Genomic DNA, 18,608 nt, shown 5'->3' with positions numbered 1-18,608 from the left:
TTTTTTATTATCAACATATGTGCCTGCTCTACTCACTTTTAAAAATTGATATCACCTAATATATCGAAGAGAACTTAAGGTCTGAATCGTTTCTGTGTTTGGCGTTTGTGTTGAGAATAGAGTTTATATCTTAAACTGTTAACTCATAAATAGTCTCTTGAGGCGTATGTATTTTGACCTCATAAGCTTCAAAACTTGAGATAGAGAGAGAGAGAGAGAGAGAGAGAGAGAGAGAGATAGACTTGCGATTGGTACTACACACAAAACCATTTTATTGAGGGGCCGGCGTCGATTGTAGAATGTCCCTCTCCCAGTCATGGGGAGGGAAGTGCCCTAACAGTCGTTTCCAAGTTTTGACTCCTTCCCGCAGCATGACGCTTTAATTATTCATTGCCTTCTTGCATTTCTCTATATTCACTTCATTTCTTGTCATCATGAGTGTCTGTTCAACTAACTTTCTTCAACACTTGTCATGTAGGTCCAGTTATCCGTAATTATGTTTCATTTTCGACATAGAACACAATTTAATTGACCGGGTACTCATTTTACATCTGAATAATGTGAGAAAATGTAAATAAAATGGCCTTATGAAGACTCCCCGAAATCATAATTTTTTATTTAATTGAAGGTCATAAAGTCTCGATGGCAAATATCATAATATAAATCCATAAACCTTTGCAAAATGGTAATATCTGTAGTAATATGGTAATGCATTTAACTTTTTGCAGATTTTCTTATACAAATGACCAGAGGTTCTCAATAGTAGTACTTGATAATTAAAGATGTTATTTAAAAAAAAACATTTCAGAAGTAAAAATAAAGTTAATGCTGTTAACAGTAAAAATAAATAATAAATTTTCAAAATTTACTTATTGTATTTGAATGAGTTTATTGAGCAAAACATAAACATTCCTTATTAACAAAATATAACGACCTTTATTAAGGGGCGGTTTGGGTCTAATTATTAGGAAAATCCTTCAAAAATTTGATTTTGAGATTTTGGTGGAAAATGATATTTTATTATCTTAGAAATAATATAATTGAAGTCCAAATTCTTAAAGTAGACTATAAAGGGACGAAATACACAGTCGAAAATGGTACAGGTAGTAAGAAATATGTGAAAAACGTGGAGCCATTTTGCTATTTTCTCAATATGTCATTTTTCTAAGGGTATGGGAAACTGTGTCAAACGTTACTCAGAATCTATTCAATGGAATTGTCTGAAAATTTCCACAGTTATCACAGAGATAATGTATTATGTCACCATAGAGAGATTTTTTAAATAAGATTTGTGAATTTTAAATTATAATCCTAAATCTGAATTTTTTACATCAATTTTGTCATAACATTTTGATTCTCAACTTTGTAATGATCTAATAAAAATTCCATAAGCTAAAGCCGTAAAATCTCTCTATGGTGACACACTATGGTACAATGTTGACAAGAGGGAAGAATAGGGAGGTCATTCCTTCATTAGTTTTTGTGGAACGTTTGCCACAAGATTGTTATATTTTTTTATGTCAAACCCCCAAATTAGATCGCAAAATGGGTATGAACACAGATAATTAAAATTTTTCACCATAAATGTTGTTTTTTAACTTATATTGACGATACAGAATGATTAAAACCGCCCAATATAGGTTACAAAATTTTTTTTAGAAAAGACCCAAACCGCCCCTTAAAAAAGTATGGTTTTTTACTTAATCATAAAAAATACCATCATTCTGAGTTTTAATGTAACTTTCTTCATGTAATTGATTCTGACACATTGCCAGGTTGATTTTTGTCCATCTATTTTCAATCACCAGTTCCAGCCTTTCCAGTTTTGAACGTAAACGGTAGAAACATAGAGAATGAAAGACATTTGCCAATTTTAAATAGAGAAGCTGTCAACGTCAAGTGTTTCACACGTGGATCTGAGAAAGATGTCTCTGAAGCCAAACTTGTCTGTTCCGGAGACGGACCAAGCTACCATAAAACTGGTCAAAACAAAACAGCTATGATTTTTAACATGAACAAGACTATGGACGGAGGGAAGTGTGTGTGTTCGCTGAGACTGAAAAATGGAACTGACCTAAAAACATCAATGACGACAATTCTAAAAAGTAATTCTTTTTTTTTGTTTAGTTTTGTATATTGTTTGTTTTTGTTTGGTATTTCGGGGGGGGGGGTTATTTTATTCCCTTTTTTTGAAATGGTAGATAAAGTCTTATTTGCACGTACATCTCTTGGACAGCCGGATGTACAGTATTCGTGGGTTAACTCCCCTTTAATGCAAAATGTTTTTATTCTCAAGTGTCCTCTTGCTCTTCTGTGCTTATTTCAATCCTTGTAATTATCAACATAAGTGACTGCTCTTTCACTATTGTATGTTTGTTTTGCAAATAAGGATTATAGCTTTAACTGGTAACTGGTAAATGACCTCTTGTGGTGTATGTGTGACCTCATGAGCTCCAAAATTTGAGAGGGAGTCCGAGAATAAAGGGAGAGATAGAGAAGGGAGAGAGAGAGAGAGAGAGAGAGAAGGGAGAGAGAGAGAGAGAGAGAGAGACTTAAGATTGGTACTACATATTAAACCATTTTATTGAGGGGGTGGCGTCGATTGTAGAATGTCCCTCTCGTGTTCATGGGGAGGGAAGTGCCGTAACAGTTGTTTCCAAGGTTCGACTCCTTCCCGCCTCATGACGCTTTAATTATTGCCTTTTTGCATTTTTCTATATTCACTTCATTTCTTGTCATCATGAGTGTCTGTTCAACTAACTTTCCTAAACATTTGTCATGTAGTTCCAATTAGGCGTACTCATGTTTTATTTTCGACATAGAACGCAATTTTTTTGACCGGGTACTCATTATACAATTGAATATTGTGTGAAAATGTAAATGCAGTGGCTTTATCAACATTCGCGAAATCATTATTTTTTTAAAAATTTGATTGAAGGTCATAAGGTCTCGATAGCGAATATTATAATAAATCCATAAATCTACGCAAAATGGTAATATCTGTAGTAATATCGTAATGCAATTTAACTTTTTGTAGCTTCTATTATACAAATGACCCGAGCTTCTCAACAGTGGTACTTGATATTTAAAGATATTATTTTAAAAAACATTTTAGAAGTAAAAAAAATCGTTTGGTCTGTTAATTTCTATAAGAAATTATTAATTTTTAAATTTAGTCATTGTATATTAATAAATTTAGTGACTGAAACATAGTTATACCTTATACAATTTAATAAAATATAACGACCTCTATTAAGAAAATATGGTCTTTTACTTAATCAAAAATATACCATTATTGTGATTTTCAATGTAATTATTTTCATGCACACATTGCCAGGTTGATGTTTTTCCATCTCTTTTCAATCACCAGTTCCAGCCTTTCCAGTTTTGACCGTAAACGATAAAGCGATAGAGAATGAACATTTGCCAATTTTAAATAGAGAATCTGTCAACGTCAAGTGTTTCACACGTAGATCTGAGAACGATGTCTCTGAAACCAAACTTGTCTGTTCCGGAGACGGACCGAGCTACACTAAAACTGGTCAAAGCAAAACAACTATAATTTTTAACATGATCAAGGATATGGACGGAGGGAAGTGCGTGTGTATGCTGAGACTGAAAAATGGAACTGACCTAAAAACATCAATGACGACAATTCTAAAAAGTAATTCGTTCTTTTTTGTTTAGTGTTTTTTTTTGTGTTAGTTTTTGTTTGGTATTTCGGGGGGGGGGGGGGGGGGGAAGGCGGTTATTTTATTCTCTTTTTTTGAAATGGTAGATAAAGACTTGTGTGCAGCGAACATCTCTTGGACAGCTGGATTGGCAGTATTCGTGGGTGAACTCCCCTTTAATGCAAACTGTTTTTATTCTCTAGTGTCCTCTTGCTCTTTTGTGCTCATTTCAATCCTTGTAATTATCAACACAAGTGACTGCTCTACTCACTGTTGTATGTTTATGTTGCGAATAAGGATTAAAGCTTAACTGGTTACTCGTAAATGACGACTTGTTGTGTATGTGTGACCTCATGCGCTACAATATTTGAGAGAGAGTCCGAGAATGAAAGAGAGAGAGAGAGAGGGAGAGAGAGAGAGAGACTTGAGATTGGTACTACATCTAAACCCATTTTATTGAGGTGATGGCGTCGATTGTAGAATGTCCCTCTCGCGTTCATGGGGAGGGAAGTGCCGTAACAGTCGTTTCCAGGGTTCGACTCCTTCCTGCCGCATGACGCTTTCATTATTTATTGCCTTCTTGTATTTTTCTATATTCACTTCATATCTTGTCATAATGAGTTTCTGTTCAACTAACTTTCCTAATCACTTGTCATGTAGTTCCAGTTAGGCGTAATTAGGATTTAATTTCGACATAGAACACAATTATATTGACCGGGTACTCATTTTACAACTGAATATTGTGAGAAAATGTAAAAAAAAATGGCCTTATAAAGACACTCCGAAATCATAATTTTTTTATTTAATTGAAGGTCATAAAGTCTCGATCGCGAATATCATAATATAAATCCATAAACCTTTTGCAACATGGTAATATCTGTAGTAATATGGTAATGCAATTTAACTTTTTGAAGATTTTCTTATACAAATCACCCCAGAATCTCAATAGTAGTACTTGATATTTAAAGATGTTATTTAAAAAAAATATTTTAGAAGTAAAAACAACGTTCGTACTGTTAAAAGCAAAAAAAAATTTAATATTTTCAGAATTTTGTCATTGTATTTGAAAGAGTTTATTGAGCGAAACATAATCATACCTTATTAACAAAATATAACAAACTCAATTTTAAAATACTTAATCATAAAATATACCATCATTCAGAGTTCTAATGTAATTTTCTTCATGTAGTTGATTCTGACACATTGCCAGTTTGATTTTTTCCATTCATTTTCAATCACCAGTCCCAGCCTTTCCAGTTTTGACCGTAAACGGTAAAAAGATAGAGAATGAAAGACATTTGTCAATTCTAAATAGAGAAGCTGTCAACGTCAAGTGTTTCACACGTGGATCTGAGAGCGATATCTCTGAAGCCAAACTTGTCTGCTCCGGAGACAGACCAAGCTACACTAAAACTGGTCAAAACAAAACAGCTATAATTGTTAACATGAACAAGACTATGGACGGAGGGAAGTGTGTGTGTACGCTGAGACTGAAAAATGGAACTGACCTAAATACATCAATGACGACAATTCTAAAAAGTAATTCGTTCCTATTTGTTTTGCATTTTTTTTTGTTTGGTATTTCGGAGTACGGGGGGGGGGGTTAGTTTATTCCCTTTTTTTTGAAATGGTAGATAAGGTCTTGTGCGCAGCGTACATCTCTTGGACAACCGGATGTGCAGTATTCGTGGGTTAACTCCCCTTTAATGCAAGATGTTTTTATTCTCTTGTGTCCTCTTGCTCTTCTGTGCTCATTTCAATCCTTGTAATTATCAACATAAGTGACTGCTTTACTCACTATCGTATGTTTGTTTTGCGAATACGGATTATAGCTTTAACTGGTAACTCGTAAATGACCTCTTGTGGTGTATGTGTGACCTCATGAGCTCCAAAACTTGAGAGGGAGTCCGAGAATTAGAGAGAGATAGAAAAGGGAAAGAGAGAGAGAGAGAGAGAGAGAGAGAAAGAGAGAGACTTAAGATTGGTACTACATATTAACCCATTTTATTGAGGGGGTGGCGTCGATTGTAGAATCTCCCTCTCGTGTTCATGGGGAGGGAAGTGCCGTAACAGTCGTTTCCAAGGTTCGACTCCTTCCCGCCGCATGACGCTTTAATTATTCATTGCCTTCTTGCATTTCTCTATATTCACTTCATTTCTTGTCATCATTGAGTGTCTGTTCAACTAACTTTTCTAAACACTTGTCATGTAGTTCCAATTAGGCGTAATTATGTTTCATATTCGACATAGAAAACAATTTAATTGACCGGGTACTCATTTGACAATTGAATATTGTTTGAAAATGTAAATGTAGTGGCTTTATGAACACTCGCTAAATCATGATTTTTGTTTTATTTAATTAAAGATCATAAGGTCTCGATTGCGAATATCATAATAAATCCATAAATCTACGCAAAATGGTAATATCTGTAGTAATATCGTAATGCAATTTAACTTTTTGCAGCTTCTCTTATGCAAACGACACAAGCTCCTCAACAGTGGTACTTGATATTTAAAGATGTTATTTTAAAAAACATTTTAGAAGTAAAAAAATCGTTTGGTCTGTTAATTTCTATAAGAAATTATTAATTTTCAAATTTAGTCATTGTATATGAATGAATTTAGTGACTGAAACTTAATTATACCTTATACAATTTAAGAAAATATAACGACCTCTATTAAGAAATATGGTCTTTTACTTAATCAAAAAATATACCATTATTTTGATATTTAATGTAATTTATTCCCATGCACACATTGCCAGGTTGATGTTTTTCCATCTCTTTTCAATCACCAGTTCCAGCCTTTCCAGTTTTGACCGTAAACGATAAAGCGATAGAGAATGAAATACATTTTCCAATCTTAAATAGAGAATCTGTCAAAGTCAAGTGTTTCACACGTGGATCTGAGAACGATGTATCTGAAGCCAAACTTGTCTGTTCCGGAGACGGACCGAGCTACACTAAAACTGGTCAAAGCAAAACAACTATAATTTTTCACATGATCAAGGATATGGACGGAGGGAAGTGCGTGTGTATGCTGAGACTGATAAATGGAACTGACCTAAAAACATCAATGACGACAATTCTAAAAAGTAATTCGTTCTTTTTTGTTTTGTTTTGTTTCTTGTATGTTTGTGTTTTGTATTTTTGGGGGTTTATTTTATTCACTTTTTTTAAAGGCAGATGAAGTCTTGTTTCTTGTGTGCAGCGTCCTTCTCTTGGCCAGGCGGGTGAGCGTATTCGTGGGTTTAACTCCCCTTTACTGCAAATCGTTTTTATTCTCTAATGTCCTCTTGCACTTCTGTGCCCACTTCAATTCTTTTTATTATCAACATAAGTGCCTGCTCTACTCACTTTTAAAAATTGATATCACCTAATATATCGAAGAGAACTTAAGGTCTAAATCGTTTCTGTGTTGGGCGTTTGTGTTGAGAATAGAGTTTATATCTTAAACTGTTAACTCATAAATAGCCTCTTGAGGTGTATGTATGTTGTCCTCATGAGCTTCAAAACTTGAGAGATAGAGAGATAGAGAGAGAGAGAGAGAGAGGGAGAGAGAGAGAAAGAGAGAGACTTTAGATTGGTACTACATATTAACCCATTTTAATGAGGGGATCGCGTCGATTGTAGAATCTCCCTCTCGCGTTCATGTTATTTTAAGTAAAAAAACGTTTGGTCTGTTAATTTCTATAAGAAATTATTAATATTCAAAATTTAGTCATTGTATATGAATGAATTTAGTGACTAAAACATAATTATACCTTATACATTTTAAGAAAATATAACGACCTCTATTAAGAAAATATGGTGTTTTACTTAATCAAAAAATATACCATCATTTTGATGTTTAATGTAATTTTTTTCATGCGCACATTCATCATCATCATCATTGCCTTTTTCATCCTGGGTCAGGGTATAGGCCACAGAAAAACAGTTTCCATCCTTCTCTATCCTGAGCTAACTTTTTAATCTCATTCCACGTCTTACCACTTTTCTGTATATCAGCTTCTTTAATTCGTCTCCATGTTCCTCGTGGCCTTCCCCTTGATCTGAGGGTTCCCGTCCAATACTTTCTTTGTTATATTAGAGTAGTTCTTTCTAAGCGTGTGTCCAATCCACCTCCATCGTTTTCTTCCTATTTCCTCTACCACTGGTGTCTGCTGTGTTCTTTTCCATACTTCTTCATTTTTTATTCTATCCATCCATTTTATTCTGAGTAGCTTACGCATGCACCTGTTTACGAAAATCTGTACCCTCCTTATACATGCCTGTGATGTGTTCCAAGTTTCACATCCATGCAGTTGGACAAACTTCACATTTGAGTTGAAAATTCTAAGCTTTAGTTGAAGGGAGATATCTTTAGTTCTCCAAACTCTGTTCTAAGATGTGAATGCAGCCTGTGCCTTTCCTATTCGTGCTTTCAACTCTGCTTCCGTGCCTCCATCCTTGTCAATTATACTTCCGAGATAGTAGAAAGTGTCTACATCTTCGAGTTCCTGATCTTTTACTTTGATCTGCTCCCTTTGACGCGTACCTATCCTCAAGACCTTTGACTTTGCAGGGTTAATTCTTAGACCAATTGATTCCGAGAGGCTCTTTATAATTAAGGTTTTTGCTTGCATCTGGTCCTGGGTGTGGGACAAAAGAGCCAGATCATCTGCAAAATCCAGATCATCCAACTGTGTACAGGTAGTCCACTGTATCCCATTTCTTCGCCCTTTGGAGGATTCTTTCATTAGCCAATCAATGGCAAGGATGAACAGGAATGGTGAGAGCAAGCATCCCTGCTTGACACCAGTCTTAATTTCAAAGCTGTCAGTAAGCTGATATTCATGTACACCATGCAACTTGATCCTTCATACGTTTCCTTAATGAGTCCATAATGTGTCAGAATTTTCCACAATGTTGCTCTTTCAATACTGTCGAAAGCCTTCTCATAATCCAGAAAGTTGACAATAAGAGGAGAGTTCCATTCTATAGACCGTTCCACTATGACTCGCAGAGAGGCAATCTGGTCGATGGTTGAACGGTTTTTCCGAAAACCTGCCTGTTCGTCCCTCAGTTTAGCATCTGTTGCACTCTTAATTCTCTCTAACATAATACGGTTGAAAACATTTCCTGGGATAGAAAGAAGAGTGATACCTCGATAATTATTACAATTACTGAGGTCCCCTTTCTTTGGAAGCCTAATAAGATGTCATTCCTTCCAATCCTTTGGGAATATCCCGTCATTCCAGATTCTCTCAAACAGTGGGTGCAGGGCCTCAGCATTTCTTTCAGCATCAACTTTTAGAGCCTCCGGTGGAATCAGGTCTGGTCCAGCAGCTTTCCCCTTTTCATCTTGTTAATGGCACCCACAATCTCTGCTATCGATGGTGGATCACAGCTAATTGGTAACTCATTCCTTGCAGGCAAAATTTCTGGCTGGTTGTCTGGTCGTGGTCTGTTCAGAAGGCAGTTGAAATGTTCCCTCCATCAGATTGAGCCTCTTTTCCAAAAATAGTTTTCCCATCTTTGTCTTTGACTGGTACCTCTGGTTTCCCATATTTTTCGGAAAGTGTCTTGGTAGTTTGATAAAGGATCCTCATGTGTCCTCCTGTCGCTGCTGCTTCTTTTTCTCTGCAAGTCTGTTCATGAATGCTTCCTTGTCTTTCTTCACAGATCTTTTGACTTCCTTAGCTATGCCTCGATACTGTTCTTGTGCATCCAGTCTTCAAGCCCTTGTTCGGCTTGCGTTCACTTGTTCCTTCCTTGTTCTCCTCTTTTTAATAAGGTCCAAGGTGGTTGGACTTACCCATTCTTTATGTTCCGATTTCTTTACCTCCAATACCTCGTGGCAAGTTGTTATGTAGACTTCCTTGATCTTTGCCCAATGTGACTCTATACCGATGTCCTCCTCGAGCTCAGTAAGCGGTTGGAATCTATTACTTAATTGTAGTTTGAATTCCTGATTCTTTTCCCGATCACGTGCATTTACCTCGAATTTTCTTCTTCTATGTGATCTGGTCCCATGTTTTTTGAGTCGGAGCTTAAGCTTTTCTAATCGTAGGTGGTGGTCTGATCCAACATCTGCCCCTCTCCGTCTGTCACATCTTCCAATGAACGTCTGAATCTTCGGGAGATACAAAAATGATCAATCTGATTCTCTGTCACACCATCTGGTGAGACCCAAGTTGCTTTGTGGATCCTCTTATGGGGGAACACTGGTCCTCCAATCACCAAACTGTTGAATGCCCAGAAATTTGCAAATCTCTCCCCATTATCGTTCATTTTTCCCATGCCATGACGTCCCATGATACCTTCATAACCTACGTTATCCTGTCCCACTTTAGCATTAGTATCTCCCATCAATATGTTGATGTCTTTTCTTGGCAACTTGTCAATAACTTATTGTAGCAGACTATAAAATGTATCTTTGTCCCCATCTGTTGCATTATTTGTTGGGGCATAGATCTGTACACTGTTCATGCTGATCTTCTTGCTCCGTGTTGTAAAGGACGCCATGATGATCCTTTCTCCGTGTTGTTCCCATCCTCTCAGTGACTTCTGGGCAAACTTGCTTAGAATTATTCCTACTCCCTGTGTCTGAATCCCGTCCCCTCTCCATGAATATAAAATATTCTCACCAGACTTGAGGTGTTTCTGTCCGGATTGAATCCAGTGGGTTTCGCTTACTCCAAGTATATGCAGCCTGTATCTTCTCATCTCAGTCACAACTTGAGAGCTTTTTCCTACTTCATACATGGTGCGAACGTTCCACGACGCAATTCGAAGCTGCTTGTTTGGCGAAGGCGTCATCGGGTCAGCAGAGTACTTTTGGCTTTGTCTGTTGTCGTTCATAAATTCTGTCATTCCAGAAACTCTTCGGTCGCCCAAGCTAAAAAAGGATTTGGTTTGTCTTTCTGCCTTTCTGTAACGGTTTGAGTTTAACGGAAAGGGGTGTTAACCCTTTGCCAACCCCAAAACTGGAGGACCAGGTGACTAAAAGATGGGGAAATCACACACCATTAGTCGCCTTCTACCACACGTTGGCTTGGCGTTGGGCTATTCTTGATCCTTTCAGTTGAGGGACCCTGGACACCACACGGGGTATGCACACATTGCAAGGTTTATTTTTTTCCACCTCTTTTCAATCACCAGTTCCAGCCATTCCAGTTTTGACCGTAAACGATAAAGCGATAGAGAATGAAGGTCATTTTCCAATTTTAAATAGAGAATCTGTCAACGTCAAGTGTTTCACATGCGGATCTGAGAACGATGTCTCTGAAGCCAAACTTATCTGTTCCGGAGACGGACCGAGCTACACTAAAACTGGTCAAAACAAAACAACTATAATTTTCCACATGAACAAGATTATGGACAGAGGGAAGTGCGTGTGTATGCTGAGACTGAAAAATGGAACTGACCTAAAAACATCAATGACGACAATTCTAAAAAGTAATTCGTTCTTTATTGTTTTGTTTTGTTTCTTGTATGTTTGTGTTTTGTATTTTTGAGGGTTTATTTTATTCACTTTTTTTTTAAAGCGGATGAAGGCTTGTTTGCAGCGTCCTTCACTTGGCCAGGCGGATGTGCCGTATTCGTGGGTTTAACTCCCCTTTGCTGCAAATCGTTTTTATTCTCTAATGTCCTCTTGCACTTCTGTGCCCACTTCAATTCTTTTTATTATCAACATAAGTGCCTGCTCAACTCACTTTTAAAAATTGATATCACCTAATATATCGAAGAGAACTTAAGGTCTAAATCGTTTCTGTGTTGGGCGTTTGTGTTGAGAATAGAGTTTATATCTTAAACTGTTAACTCATAAATAGCCTCTTGAGGTGTATGTATGTTGACCTCATGAGCTTCAAAACTTGAGAGAGAGAGAGAGAGAGAGAGATAGAGAGAGAGAGAGAAAGAGAGACTTGAGAGTGGTACTACATATAAAACCAGTTTCTTGAGGGGATGTCGCCGATTGTAGAATGTACCTCTCCCACTCATGGGGAGTGATGTGCCTTAACACTCTTTTCCAAGGATCGACTCCTTACAGGCGCATGACGCATTAATTATAAATTGCCTTCTTGCATTTCTCTATATTCACTTCATTTCTTGTCATCATGAGCGTCTCATCCACTAATTTTCCTCAACACTTGTCATGTACTTCGAATTTGGTGTAAGTATGCTTTAATTTTAACATTGAACACAATTTAATCGACCAGGTACTCATTATACAACTGATTATTGTGATATATTGTAAATGAATTACTTTTTTCAAGACTCCCCGAAAGCATGATTCTTTATTTAATTAAAGTTCCTAAGGTCTCGATGGCGAGTTTCATATCATAAATCCATAAATTCCAGTCAAAACGGTATTATCTGTAGTATTATGGTAATGCAATTTAACTTTTTGCAGCTAACAGCAAAAAATAAATTAAAAATTTTCAAAATTTAGTCATTGTATTTGAATGAATTTATTGAGCGAAACATAATCATACATTATTAACAAAATATAACGACCTCTATTACAAAAATATCGTTTTTACTTAATCATAAATAAACCGTCGTTCAGATTTTAAATGTAATTATCTTCATGTAGTTGATTCTGACACATTGCCAGGTTGATTTTTTTCCATCTATTTTCAATCACCAGTTCCAGCTTTTCCAGTTTTGACCGTAAACGCTAAAAAGATAGAGAATGAAAGACATTTGCCAATTCTAAATAGAGAAGCTGTCAACGTCAAGTGTTTCACACATGGATTTGGGAACGATGTCTCTGAAGCCAAACTTGTCTGTTCTGGAGACAGACCAAGCTACACTAAAACTGGTCAAAACAAAACAGCTATAATTTTTAACATGAACAAGACTATGGACGGAGGGAAGTGTGTATGTACGCTGAGACTGAAAAATGGAACTGACCTAATAACATCAATGACGACAATTCTAAAAAGTAATTCGTTCTTTTTTGTTTTGTTTTTGTTTGGTTTTCCGGGGGGTTGTTTTATTCCCTTTTTTGAAATGGTAGATAAAGTCTTGTGTGCAGCGTACATCTCTTGGACAGGCGGATGTGCAGAATTCGTGTGTTAACTCCCCTTTGCTGCAAAATGTTTATATTCTCTAATGTCCTCTCGCTCTTCTGTGCTCATTCCAATCCTTGTAATTATCAACATAAGTGACTGCTCTACTCACTGTTGTATGTTTATGTTGCGAATAAGAATTATAGTTTTAACTGATAACTCGTAAATGACCTCTTGTGTTGTATGTGTGACCTCATGAGCTCCAAAATTTCAGAGAGAGTGCGAGAATGAGAGAGATAGAGAGAGAGGGACAGAGAGAGAGAGAAAGAGAGAGACTTAAGATTGGTACTACATCTAAACCCATTTTATTGAGGGGATGGCGTCGATTGTAGAATGTCCCTATTGCATTCATGGGGAGGGAAGTGCCCTAACAGTCGTTTCAAAGGTTCGACACCTTCCCGCCGCATGACGCTTTAATTATTTATTGCCTTCTTGCATTTCTCTATATTCACTTCATTTCTTGTCATCATGAGTCTCTGTTCAACCTATTTTCCTCAACACATGTCATGTAGTTCCAATTTGGCGTAATTATGTTTTATTTTCGACATAGAACACAATGATATTTACCGGGTACTCATTTTACAACTGCATATTATGAGAAAATGTAAATAAAATGGCCTTATCAAGACTCGCCAAAATCATGATTTTTTATTTAATTGGCGGTTATAAGGTCTCGATAGCAAATATAATAATACAAATGCATGAATCTATGCAAAATGGTAATATTTGTAGTAATATCGTAATGCAATTTAATTTTTTGCAGCTTTTCTTATACAAATGACCCGAGCTTCTCAATAGTGGTACTTGATATTTAAAGATGTTATTTTTTAAAAAATCATTTTAGAAGTAAAACAAAAACGTTTGGTCTGGTAATTTCAATAAGAAATTATTAATTTTTAAATTTAGTCATTGTATATGAATGAATTTAGTGACTGAAACACAATCATACCTTATACAATTTAAGAAAATATAACGACCTCTATTAAGAAAATATGGTTTTTTACTTAATCAAAAAATACCATCATTTCGATTTTTAATGTAATTTCTTTTCATGCACACATTGCCATGTTGATGTTTTTCCATCTCATTTCAATCACCAGTTCCAGCCTTTCCAGTTTTGACCGTAAACGATAAAGCGATAGAGAATGAACATTTTCCAATTTTAAATAGAGAATCTGTCAACGTCAAGTGTTTCACACGTGGATCTGAGAACGATGTCTCTGAAGCCAAACTTGTCTGTTCCGGAGACGGACCGAGCTACACAAAAACTGGTCAAAGCAAAACAACTATAATATTTCACATGATCAAGGACATGGACGGAGGGAAGTGCGTGTGTATGCTGAGACTGATAAATGGAACTGACCTAAAAACATCAATGACGACAATTCTAAAAAGTAATTCGTTCTTTATTCTTTTGTTTTGTTTCTTGTATGTTTGTGTTTTGTATTTTTGGGGGTTTATTTTATTCACTTTTTTTTAAAGGCAGATGAAGTCTTGTGTGCAACGTCCTTCTCTTGGCCAGGCGGGTGAGCGTATTCGTGGGTTTAACTCCCCTTTACTGCAAATCGTTTTTATTCTCGAATGTCCTCTTGCACTTCTATGCCCACTTCAATTCTTTTTATTATCAACATAAGTCCCTTCTGTACTCACATTTAAAAATTGATATCACCTAATATATCGAAGAGAACTTAAGGTCTAAATCGTATCTGTGTTGGGCGTTTGTGTTGAGAATAGATTTTATATCTTAAACTGTTAACTCATAAATAGCCTCTTGAGGTGTATGTATGTTGACCTCATGAGCTTCAAAACTTGAGAGAGAGAGAGAGAGAGGGAGAAAGAGAGAGCCTTATAGTGTTACTACATATAAAACCATTTAATTGAGGGGGTGGCGTCGATTGTAGAATGTCCCTCTCCCAGTCATGGGAAGGGAAGTGCCCTAACAGTCGTTTCCAAGGTTCGACTCCTTCCCGCCGCATGACGCTTTAATTGTTTCTTGCCTTCTTGCATTTCTCTATATTCACTTCATTTCTTGTCATCATGAGTGTCTGTTCAACTAACTTTCTTCAACACTTGTCATGTAGTTCCAATTAGTCGTAATTATGTTTTATTTTCGACATAGAACACAATTTAATGGACGGGGTACTCATTTGACAACTGAATATTGTGAGAAATTGTAAATTGAAGGTGATAAAGTCTCGATGGCGAATATCATAATATAAATCCATAAATCTTTGCAAAATGGTAATAACTGTGTAATATGGCAATGCATTTAATTTTTTGCAGATTTTCTTATACAAATAACCCGAGCTTCTCAAAAGTAGTTATTGATATTTAAAGATGTTATTTTTTTTCAAATTTTAGTCATTGTATGTAAATGAATTTAGTGACTGAAAGGTAATCATACCTTATACAAATCAAGAAAATAAAACGACCTCTATTAAGAAATTATGGTTTTTTACATAATCAAAAAATACCATCATTTTGATTTTTAATGTATTTTTTTTCATGCACACAATGCCAGCTTGATTTTTTTCCATCTCTTTCCAATCACCAGTTCCAGCCTTTCCAGTTTTGACCGTAAACGATAAAGCAATAGAGAATGGAAGACATTTTCCAATTTTAAATAGACAATCTGTCAACATCAAGTGTTTCACACGTGGATCATCCGACGATGTCTCTGAAGCCATACTTTTCTGTTCTGGAGGCGGACCGAGCTACATTAAAACTGGTCAAAACAAAACAACTATAAATTTTCACATGAACAAGACTATGGACGGAGTGAAGTGCGTGTGTATGCTGAGACTGAAAAATGGAAATGATCTAGAAACGTCAGTAACGACAATTCTAAAAAGTAATTCGCTTTTTTTTTTCTTCTTGTATGTTTGTGTTTTGTATTTTTTGGGGGTTTATTTTATTCACTTTTTAAAAAATGCAGATGAAGTCTTGTGTGCAGCGGCCCTCTCTTGGCCAGGCGGATGTGCCGTATTCGTGGGTTTAACTCCCCTTTGCTGCAAATCGTTTTTATTCTCGAATGTCCTCTTGCACTTCTGTGCCCACTTCAATTCTTTTTATTATCAACATAAGTGCCTGCTCTACTCACTTTTTAAAATTGATATCACCTAATATATCGAAGAGAACTTAAGATCTAAATCGTTTCTGTGTTGGGCGTTTGTGTTGAGAATAGAGTTTATATCTTAAACTGTTAACTCATAAATAGCCTCTTGTGGTGTATCTATGTTGACCTCTTGAGCTCCAAAACTTGAGAGAGAGAGAGAGAGAGAGAGAGAGAGAGAGAAAGAGAAAGAGAGAGAGAGAGAAAGAAAAACAGAGACTTGAGATTGGTACCATAGTGTCGATTGTAGAATGTACCTCTCCCACTCATGGGGATGGATGTGCCGTAACAGTCTTTTCCAAGGTTCGACTCCTTACAGGCGCATGGCGCATTAATTATATATTGTCTTCTTGCATTTCCCTATATTCACTTCATTTCTTGTCATCATGAGTGTCTGTTCCACTAACTTTCCTCAACACTTGTCATGTAGTTCGAATTTGGCGTAATTATGCTTTAATTTCAACATAGAACAAATTTAATTGACCGGGTACTCATTTTACAACTGATTTTGTGATAAATTGTAAATGAAATGCTTTTTTCAAGACTCGCCGAAAGCATGATTCTTTATATAATTGAAGGTCCTAAGGTCTCGATGGCGAGTTTCATATCATAAATCCTGAAATCACAGTCAAATCGGTTATATCTGTAGTAGTATGGTAATGCAATTTAACTTTTTGCAGCTTTTCTTATACAAATGACCCGAGCTTCTCAATAGTAGTACTTGATATTTAAAGATGTTATTTAAAAAAAACATTTTAGAAGTAAAAACAGCGTTCGTACTGTTAACAGCAAAAAATAAATCAAAATTTAGTCATTGTATTTGAATGAGTTTATTGAGCGAAACATAATCATACCTTATTAACAAAATATAGCGACCTCTATTTAAAAAATATGTTTTTCTACTTAATCATAAAAAATACCATCATTCAGAGGTTTAATGTAAATTTCTTCATGTAGTTGATTCTGACACATTGCCAGGTTGATTTTTTTCCATCTATTTTCAATCACCAGTTCCAGGCTTTCCAATATTGACCGTAAACGGTAAAAAGATAGAGAATGAAAGACATTTGCCAATTCTAAATAGAGAAGCTGTCAACGTCAAGTGTTTCACAGGTGGATCTGAGAACGATATCTCTGAAGCCAAACTTGTCTGTTCCGGAGACGGACCGAGCTACACTAAAACTGGTCAAAACAAAACAGCTATAATTTTTAACATGAACAAGACTATGGACGGAGGGAAGTGTGTGTGTATGCTGAGACTTAACAATGGAACTGATCGAAAAACATCAATGACGATAATTCTAAAAAGTAAATCGTTCTTTTTTTGTTGATAAGACCAAATTGAAGTAAATGCCATAAAAACGGCATTTTAACGACCTTATTTGCATACACACAATTTAAGCTATAAAAATGATATTTAGGTTAAAGGTAATTATTTTTATTTGAATGTAGAATAATGTTTCTTTAAATGTCAGAATTTCTAAATCTCATATTTCTTCCAATTTTCTCTTTAAATTCACATTTTGGCGTTCTCCCCACACCAATATAATAACGTTTTGTGAAGATGTATCAGAGTTTCTACTACTTTTATAGCAGTATAGATTGCATAATGTTATATTTCAATTCAATTTTTTCCCATGATATTTTCATCAATAATCTTTCACAGTTCCTGACTTTCCTCTTTTGGCCGTCAATAATCAAACCTTGGAAAATGTCAAATACGTGTCCATTCTGAACGGAGAATCTGTCAGTATCGAGTGCTTTTCACGTGGATCTCTCATTGATGTCTCTGAAGCCAAACTTGCCTGTACCTGGGGTGGACAGGAACATTGCGTAACAGGTCAAAATACGACGATCGTGTCATTTGTTATGGACCTGATGATGCACGAGGGGACATGTGTGTGCACGCTGATACTAAACAATGGAACTGAGCTGAAATCAGAACTCAAAACAATGCTAAATAGTAAGTACAGGCAGTTTTAAAATTGCTCTTGTTTTCCAATTCATATGAACCAATGATGCTACCTAAGATTAAGATGTCGATGGCGTCGCGCGCAAACCGTCTATGTCCAGAAGAGGTAGTTTTTCGGGAGAGCGATAAAACCGTTAATTGGTAAACGAAATATCAATTTCAGATTTTAATAGGCTAATTCAAGCCAATTATGACTTAATACAATCACTGATACTATAATTTTGGTTCTTTTATTGTGCATTCATTATTTATCGGACTTGTACGTTTTGCACGTCGACTTAGACGGTTTGATGTGTTGTTGACTTAGACGGTTTGTGAACGAGAGTTGTGGTCCTTTGCATGGGACTTGGATGGATTGTGCGTGGGTTATTGCATCTTGCAATACGTATGGACATTGTAAGACTGGTTATTTCAACTTGCAATACTTTCGTTTTTCGATTTATATCTTTAAAAAACGAATTGACCAGTGGGGAATCAAGCAATTTTTTAGAATTGTGGAACCTAGCTCTGTGGTCAGTGAGTCTCGTCTTAAATGAAATTCAAGCTTCCACAGACGTGCTGAATGAACAGATGGGTTACTATTTGTGTTTGTCTTTGCTGGGTGTTGTGTCCTCAATTAAGGCACGTTACACATATTACTCCATTCGACATAGGTGTAAATGAGTACCTGGCCATAAGGACAGCTCCGTCTTTGTCCGAATAATTGTAAGACGCCTAACTAACGTTGTGTCATTTCTCATTGTGTTCTGTGTATGTTTTCAACCGGGGGGGGGAGTAAATCGTGAAGCGCTTAGGGTA

General features: G+C 36.2%; 1 protein-coding gene across 1 annotated transcript in view; it reads left to right on the top strand.

Moving 5' to 3' along the window:
* The window catches only part of LOC144979042 (uncharacterized), a 59,375-nt gene that overhangs the window by 17,700 nt on the left and 23,067 nt on the right, over positions 1-18,608 (top strand). Inside the window, exons 9-18 of the mRNA XM_078925658.1 lie at positions 1,809-2,105; positions 3,371-3,664; positions 4,914-5,210; positions 6,469-6,765; positions 10,814-11,110; positions 12,303-12,599; positions 13,827-14,120; positions 15,281-15,577; positions 16,850-17,146; positions 17,505-17,801. Coding sequence (XP_078781784.1) covers positions 1,809-2,105; positions 3,371-3,664; positions 4,914-5,210; positions 6,469-6,765; positions 10,814-11,110; positions 12,303-12,599; positions 13,827-14,120; positions 15,281-15,577; positions 16,850-17,146; positions 17,505-17,801 — 2,964 coding nt within the window. The remainder of the gene's footprint in view (positions 1-1,808; positions 2,106-3,370; positions 3,665-4,913; positions 5,211-6,468; positions 6,766-10,813; positions 11,111-12,302; positions 12,600-13,826; positions 14,121-15,280; positions 15,578-16,849; positions 17,147-17,504; positions 17,802-18,608) is intronic.

Source organism: Berghia stephanieae, chromosome 8 (assembly GCF_034508935.2).
Source record: "Berghia stephanieae isolate SIO BIC M18660-M18661 chromosome 8, UCSD_Bste_1.3, whole genome shotgun sequence".
NCBI classification, from domain to species: domain Eukaryota; kingdom Metazoa; phylum Mollusca; class Gastropoda; order Nudibranchia; family Aeolidiidae; genus Berghia; species Berghia stephanieae.
The sequence above is the reverse complement of the archived record's forward strand: the minus strand, read 5'-3'. Positions and strand labels throughout refer to the sequence as shown.